This window comes from Macadamia integrifolia, chromosome 1 (genome assembly GCF_013358625.1).
Source record: "Macadamia integrifolia cultivar HAES 741 chromosome 1, SCU_Mint_v3, whole genome shotgun sequence".
NCBI classification, from domain to species: Eukaryota; Viridiplantae; Streptophyta; class Magnoliopsida; order Proteales; family Proteaceae; genus Macadamia; species Macadamia integrifolia.
In genome coordinates this window covers 24,974,443-24,982,997 of record NC_056557.1, presented here as the reverse complement: position 1 = coordinate 24,982,997, position 8,555 = coordinate 24,974,443, and the positions used below count along the sequence as shown (strand labels likewise).

Below are 8,555 nucleotides of genomic sequence, written 5' to 3'. Positions count from 1 at the left end.
ATTAAACCTTAGATTCATCATTTCAAAGGGGATTTACAAGATCTCAAGAAACCCTACACGAATCAAGGGTTTAAGCTTGGGTATGGTGAATGTTCAAAGAACTCGACTTTGCTTACCTCCAAATGTAGATCTAGAGTTGAAGATCACTCTTCCGGCGCCGGAATGGGAAGATCAAGCTTCGGCGCCGTTGAAATCCTTCTCTTCTTCCTCTTCCTTCTCTTCCCTTCTTCTTCCCTTTCTTTTCTCTCTCCTCTTTACTATCCTCACCAACGTACGGGTGTCATAAATGGAAAGAAAAGAAAATCATAAAGCTATATATATAATTCCTAAATAAGTGGACAGTGCACATGGATGGGTCACTCAGGTGGGTGGGTGCACCCACCTGTCCGCCCACCTGAGGGCCAAAACTTGGGATTTTGACAGGGTTCGGGCCTCGGCACGAACCCCACCCCTGGCATACGATGTAGCATACGTATATACCTTAAAATACGGCTATAATACCTACTTTATCCGTACATTGCCTTATGGTAGGTGCATGTACACGGCTTGGGCACTCCCGTCTCTTCTGGTACTGGCTCGGACTTGTCGGGCCAGCCGGTGTTTAAGGTCACCCTTGCCATCATAGCCCACCAGGAACTTGCTCTAACTCCCTCTGGTTCGGTTCCTGCACGGTTAAACCGGGTCAACCACGAAATCAGACCGGGTTTAAAAAGTAGGGTATTACACTGGATGTATTGGCAAGCACGAAAATAAAGATCCAATGAAATTGAGTGTTTTAATAGCACAAAAATAAGCCATGACATTAACTGAATGTTCTTAATCGAAAAAATGTAATGGTCCTTATTAACTGAATCTAAATATAATTGTCATCCACTGATTGGTGAGCTACAAATGCCTGAGATGATATATGAGAAATAAACTCCTGCAAGTGACATTGAATATTAGGGCAATCCAGATTGAATAAGAAAATAAAAAATACAGCAAACAACATAAAAATATGAAAATACTCACCACAAGTGACATGTAACTGGAATATGTGTTATTCATCAGCTGTGCAGTCATTGGTTCAGGAGTTGGTTGGTATTCTTGTAATTGTTGATTGTTATTTGGCCCTCCACTTTTAATTTTTTTCCTTGTTTTTCAACCCATCTCTTTGACCGTCTACCACCTCGTGTACTTTTCTTTTTATGCTTCAAACGTATTCCATCATATACGTCATCTGAGAAATCAAGTAATATTGGCATATCAGGGCAATCAACTGAGTTGATTCTAATATTAGCAAGTTTTAACCTTAATTCATTTGTAGCATCTTTCACTAACTCGTATCCCTCAACTATATTTGAAGCTTTTGATGCTATTTGAATAAGTTCAGGACAAATATGCCTATACCGTTGTGTACAGTCCAAGTTGACATCTTCTTCAACTTCTTTTCCACTACTGTCATTGACCATCATAGTTCTTACTCCCTGTATCTATCTCTTCAAAATATAGAATTCAGGAATACGTTTTATGTCTAACACATCCAAAACTCTCAACAATGGCAACAAAGAATACCATCTACCTCGAATTTCATGCAAGTGCAAGCTATAATTCCTTGAAGTGGGTTATAACAGACTTTATATTCACAGTCTATATAAAAAATCCCAACCCGAAAATCAATTAAGGGAATTCCATCAGTCCGACTTTTGATGATGTAAATAGTCATCCAATTATATTTCTCTTAAAATAACTCAAAAATTATAAGAGTGTAAAGTTCCCCAACTTGTTTCTGGACAATTAACATTGAATTTGCAAGTCATGGCTTCTTGTTTTGTGCATTGAATTCAGTTTTTAATTCATTATCATGCTTCTGGTTAAGAACTCTCTCAAAGTGTTTAAAAAATTGCACAACATACAAAGTTGACTTCAAATAGTCCTTCAAGTTACTGTTGAGACTCTCACTAAGTTGTGTATTTCGAATGCTTATTGTCAATGTGTTTTTCATATAGCATTTTGCCCATTGAATTTTAAGCCCATATATGCACTGCAACCATGCATTATCCTTGAAATCATACTAGCACAAAAAATTATACCATGCTGTCTTGAATTGATCTTCCTCATAGTATTGGTATATGCATTTATTTAAATTTGTAAGAAAATGGGAGTCATCTTTCATCATATTACCCAAATGCTTAATACCATTCTGCATTAGGTGTCATGTATACAATCCATGCCATATCTGAAATCACTTTTCTTTTAATACTCTAGCCATAGCTTTGTCTTGGTCTGTGAAGATAGTTATAGGCTTCTTTCCACCATGTACTTCAGTGAATACCTCAAACAACCATTTGAAAGATTCCACTGTCTCATCATATAAAAGTCTTGTACCAAATACAGTGCATCCTCTATGATGATTGAATCCAGCAAATAACCCAAATGGCCTACACTCTTTGTTGGTGTGAAATGTAGTGTCAAAACTGACTACATCTCCAAATTATACATAATCAATGATCATCTTAGGATCAGCCAAAAATATATTAGTTATTTGTTCTTCACTATCCAGTTGAAATGAGTATGTGAAAGATGGGTTGTTCCTAGTTTGGGTAACAAAGTACTTCATCAAACTACCTACTTCACCATATGATAAGACATGCATTCTTTTAGTGTGGAGATAGGTCCTAACATCTTTGGTCGTATAGCTCAGGTTCTCGATCCCACTAGTTTGCTTACCTATCAACTCAACTGTGGATCTAGGTTTGATCCCCGAGTCATCTGCCAAATCAATTCCATACCTATTTATATCTAACATATTCCTCTGTGAATGCATCATATGAACTGTTGAAGTAATATGAAGATCATGATTATGTTCCCCCACAAAGTCACAACAAATGTATTTTCCATCCTTAACCAAATATATGGTCATTCATGCCTGGCAATTTGTTCTTGTCTCAGCTCGGGGGTTAACAGTATTGATGTCTCGCTTGTCACTCAACTGACAACCAGCTTTTGAACAGACAAATCCCCTAGACGTTATAGTCATGTTGTCTTTCTTGCTCTTATTTACATAGTGTCTCCTTAACACTAAAACTATTGCCCATCCATAACTGTTGTAAAAATAGTATGCATCCTCTGTGAGGAAGAGCGACTTTCTTCCTCTTGTTCCTTTCGTTACCAGGGAGTTTCGTGCGGGGATTGATCTACCTCTCCGGTTGCAGATCTACGTCGTCTCCACAGACGGTGGCTGGAAACGAAGAAGAAGGGCAATCGTTGGTGAGCAAGGAGCTTCGTGTGAGTTAGGGAACTGAGGGAGAGAGACGTAACACACACACACACACACACAGAGGGAATGGGATGTTTTAATTCAAAACCTGAACCGATCCGGTTTGAATACCTGGTACAGTTTGGTTTAAAGTGGAGAATCATTGATTTGGGGTTGTTTCAATGGAGGATTAATCTGAGCCATTCATTCCCCTTTGTCCATGTGTCGACCTTTGCAGGGGGTATTGCACAGTATTGCATGAGATGAGTATTGCAAAGAATTTTTATCTAGAAGAGAGCGGTATTTTCCACCCCAACCGGTTATAAACTTAATTTTATGCAAGAATTGTCGCTCAACTAAAGCTTGGAACTTGTGAAAGACATCAAACACATATGATTTAAAGATAAGAGGGTAATTCAAAATAAATATAATATTATCATTAATGAAAATTACAAAAATATGTGTCCATCAACAATGGGAATTGAAGAAGAACCCCACACAACACTGTGAACGAAATCTAATGAAAATAAACTTCTGAAACTGATTGGACCTAAAAACAACTTACTCCCCTCGCTCAGTTGGCCGGCAGTGTAAAGAAACTAAAGCCATGTGTATTGACACGGTAAATAGTTGACACGAATAATACACTTGAGAAGATCTTCCTAAGGATGACTGAGATGTTGCTGCCAACACTTAAAAGATGTATATTCAGCTAGATTGGTGACCTGATCCTTCACAAAAAAATGGGAGGAATGAAACTAAAAGAATACTCCATTATTGCATGTAAACTACTGAACAAAGAGGAGATTTTGTAATGGATGGTACATGAAGAATATCGCATAATTTTAAAGAATGAGAATAATAAAGAGAGTGAAGAGAACCATTACTAATATTAATTAGAGATGGGAAAGCCCTTACCATTGCCAACATGTAGTTAAATCAGTACATTATAGCCATCATATGATGAGAGGGGGTGAATGTCTGGGGTGACATGATGCATGGCACCCGTTTCGTTATACCATATTAGGTTAGGGTAGTAGAAGGGTTGTATGGGGTTGGGAAGAAGGGGAGGGTTGGAATAGTGAGTGCTGAAATGGTAGGAAAAGGAAAATTAGGGCAAGGGGGAGATGGATAACCAGGCTAGGCAGGAGGTCTGTAGTAGCAAATAGTTGCATTGTGGTTGATACGACTGCAGATGGAACACCAAAAATGATCACCACGACTAGATATTGATACCTATAAAGGTTCCTATTAGACCTGCGTGTCGCACATTGGGCTGGGCCAATATTATAATCTCGACATGTCTCAGCCAAATTCTTGGGGCCAACCTATCTCAAAGCATTGATGGGCCAGGCTAGGATTTTGGATGGGCTTAGGTTTTACTTTGGCCCAATTAAAAATAAGTGCTTGGTTCGCGCGCTGTATTTCACGTGGGCTGGTAACTTTGTATCGTCACAAGGCGACACTCCCTCAATATGTTATATGTAGTAATGGATGTGGATGACACCATCATGAATGTTAGATAACTCATTAGTCAAATTTCAACTCTAATTTTGCATGGAAATGAGTCATATTATTATTTTTATTTCTATAAACAAGTAAACAAATAAATTTTAAAATGGAAATAAAGTATTTCAATGTAAACTTTTCAAATGAGACATTTTACTAAAATTTCATATGGTCTTTATTTGAAATCTAATGTATCTCCTTTCCCCAACAATAACTACATATCAATAAAGGAAAATAGCTCGTTGGAGATGTACATAAAGAAATAAGAGAAGTCTTAAACCATATTGACCTACTACCTTATGGATTATTCATCCATATCTATCCATGCATCCAATACATCTCAGTTTCCTTAACCGAATGGCGGGTCTCCTTATGGTAATCAAAAATTGCCTTCCTTGGTCGTATTGAGATTGATATCACATGTAGACAATTTACCTTTCCTTTCTACTAAAAAAGAAAAAATAATAATAATTTGCATTGGTATTGATCTTGATCAATACTGATATGATATCTATAGATTCTATACGTATTCGTGGTATTATAAAAAAAATCATGTTCTTTTTTTTTATTTTTCATTGATTCGCATCAATATGATATATATTGGTATCGACTGTTTTGTGAACTGAAACAATGCGAATAGGGTCTCTAATCACCACATTTCACCTCATAATTCCATAAATCCAAATATGGGTCTCAAACATTGAAAAGTAAAATGTGTACAAGTCCAATACATTCCAAGTCAATATATAATGTCTTCAACACATTTCAACACAAAATCAATTCTAATAACCACCTAAGCAACCTTAAAAAAATTTATATTTCAGTCTTTGAGAGATGAAAGTACTGAGCATTAATGGTTTATTGTGTAAAAAAGGTTAGTTATAGATCTCTGCAGGTGTAGATTGCAAATATGGCTATGGAGGTGGCAATGGTTGTCCATTCTCAAGATTTCTTCTATTTCCTCCACTGATGGTTGCTATTTGAGTGATATCTCTGCAAATGGTTAAGAACAGAAAGAGATACAACCAATGAGGAAAAGAAATGTTACTGTAACTGAACCTTAAATTGTTACCCAAGTAAGCAAATGGAAGATGTGGAGTTACCGATTTACTCCAAAAGATGTGACTTCCATGCCTTGTGAGCAAGCCTTCCAAGGGGATCCGATAGCCTGCAGAAATCAAGAGCAGCCAATGTAGGATTAGGCTCTCTTTGGTATAGTTTAAATTTATATTTATTTGATAGATAAACATAAATAGAGTTGTTTGGTGTGATTTATGACCCTATTTCTTATTAGAATAAATCAATATACCAATAAATTCATAAACAAGTAGAGAGGTGTATGATTTATTAGGATAAAGCGATTATTATTGTTTATGCGCTAGAACATTAATGAGCGAATGTTTTAATGGCTCAAAACTAAGGGTAAAAAGGTCAATTCATATATTTTTATAAACATCCCTTCAAATAGAGTCCAATCCTTTGGTGAAAGCCGTTAAGAACATCGATCCAACCTTTACCAAAAAAAAAGAAGTAAAGAACATCCAACGACTCTCTCTCTCTCTCTCTCTCTCTCTCTCTAAACCTTAGAAATCCTATGGATTGACCAATTTGATTCCCTGGAATTGGGTTGGCCACTCCCTCCCTATCCCTAGAAATTCTATGGATTGACAAATCGAGATTAGCTGAAATTGAGTTGGCTTCGATCAATTCCAGGTTTAATTTTAGTATCCCTGGCTTGCAACTGCGAATGAACAATGTTACATAATGTATTCTACACCAAACATACCAAACCTATTTTTTATTATATAAACTATTAGAAATAGTAGTAACCAAATGATTATTATTTATAATCCAAAATCTATTATTATAATTGATTATTAATAAATAATTAATAAAAATTAACTACGATAAAGAGAGCCTTATTAAAATCATAAGTAATTTGTCTTATGATGGTTGCCCTTTGTTACCGAAAAAACATATATATAAATATATATATATATATATATATATTTCTATTCAATAGGAACAAACCTGTGGTAGCATCCATGGATGATGGGCAGTTGTCTTCATCAATATTTCCTGTCAAAAGCAACATGGTCATAAAAATGTTTGAACTTAGAAGAAGAAAATTTTGGAGTAAATCAAAACCTGTAATTTCTCCATTTTGTGTTACGAAACTGAAGTACCTTTTTTATTTGAAGTTGATTAAGTTCATTGACCAAAAACTTTTCCATGTCATTGATCACCACTGAATCATCAATAGTTGTAGGATCTGACCACTTACTAGCAACATATCAAACTATTAGAAAAGTTGCATACTCAAATGTGCACTCATTTACATGTCATTAGAAACCACAAGCAAATATAGAAAATAGATTCCCTCCCCACCACCCCCCCACCAAAAAAAAAAAAAAAAAAAAATCCCAGTATGATTAGGCAGAAAATCTCTGACATGATATTTTTAAATCAACAAATAAAAATTTGTTGCAAAAAAGAAAGATAGAAAACAAATGAAAGCATAAAGTACTTTAAATTTTTAAGGCAAAAGTTCTGCAAATAACCATATAAATATGGAAACTTATTTTGAATATGAATCAAGAAAAATAAAATCTTTTCTTTTGGATAATTCTTTGGCTTCAAAAGCAGTTAGACATGATTTGTTTTTATGAACACTAGGAAATTATATTTTGAAAATATAAAATGGTTGTGTATATAACAAACCACTAACCAATCACTCAAACTTTTAATACAACAATTTTACTTTGATGGAGTAGATAGAGTTATAGAACTGCATGGATAAGAAAAAAGTAGAGAAAAATAAGAACCTTAATTTATCATTAATTTCACCCAATTCGTTCCACAAATTGTTCAATTCCTTCGCTAGATCCTACGAAAATAATGGATAACATCAATATAATGAGATTACAAGTGAATGATAGATGTAGGCTTATCCATTTTGAGAAACATACCTCAATCCTTTGTGTCCTACAAAGAGAAAAATATATACAATATAAGGATATATATCTAATCTTGTTAAATTTAAATATATAATCAAATTTTCGAGCTTGACATGAAATTTCATAGTTCATACCCATTGACTATAAATTTTTTTGGGTTTATTTTGATATCATGACCCTTCTTCTTAAGTGATAACTTTCTCAATATCTGCATTTAGAAAGGTAGAAAGTCCGACAAACGATAATGGATAAAATAAGAAGAAGAAGAAGAAAAATTAAAAGTTCCTTCTTACTTTAAGTGTTATGAGATTCCTGTTGTAAGAAATAAGAAAAATTGTAGTTAGAATATAAATGGATATATTCAATTATCAACAAATAAATAGAAGAAACATATGTATCTTTTTTCCTCTTCATGTAGGAAAATTTGAGTTTGGACCTGCTTGATTTCTGTTCAATAGACATTTCTGAAAGTTTCTTCACCACCTGACTTAAATCACTAAACAAAAGAGAGAAAGAGAGAAAAAAAAAAAAAAAAGAGAAGAGAAAGCAAATCATAAGTTCTAACAATAAAGTAAGTATGGTGTTAGAAACATCAAGGGCTACTATAGAACAAAAAAAAAAGGGGGAGGGGGGGGGGGATGGGGTGGGAATTTAATTTACTTGTTTCTATTAGTATACAAAGTTGGCATATCGTCGGGAATAGGAGAGAACATTAAAAGCGCAACATCATTTGTTGATGATAAGTCAGAAAGCTCCTTCACTTCCCTTAACAAAGTCGATTTGCGCCTAAAATATGAAGCTGCCCTCTTTTTTGCATCTTCTAATTTCTGAATCTTTAACTTATTCCTCAT

The 8,555-nt window shown here is 34.9% G+C and overlaps 1 protein-coding gene across 1 annotated transcript; it reads right to left on the bottom strand.

Annotated features, from left to right (window-relative positions):
- Positions 1-5,661: 5,661 nt before the first annotated feature.
- On the bottom strand, positions 5,662-8,555 carry LOC122072304. Its single transcript, XM_042636899.1, has 9 exons — positions 8,365-8,555; positions 7,998-8,016; positions 7,839-7,912; positions 7,717-7,732; positions 7,573-7,634; positions 6,934-7,030; positions 6,779-6,826; positions 5,851-5,915; positions 5,662-5,740 (listed from the first exon to the last, which is right to left on the bottom strand). The coding sequence occupies exons 1-9, from the start codon at positions 8,553-8,555 to the stop codon at positions 5,662-5,664; spliced, it is 651 nt and encodes a 216-aa protein (XP_042492833.1).

Excerpts from the sequence above, each read along its gene's own strand:
- LOC122072304 (XM_042636899.1), bottom strand. The coding sequence starts at position 8,555 with ATGAGGAATAAGTTAAAGATTCAGAAATTAGAAGATGCAAAAAAGAGG. Across the intron at positions 5,916-6,778 it reads ATCCATGGATGCTACCACAG|GCTATCGGATCCCCTTGGAA; the intron begins GTTTGTTCCTAT and ends TGATTTCTGCAG. Across the intron at positions 5,741-5,850 it reads ACATCTTTTGGAGTAAATCG|AGATATCACTCAAATAGCAA; the intron begins GTAACTCCACAT and ends AACCATTTGCAG.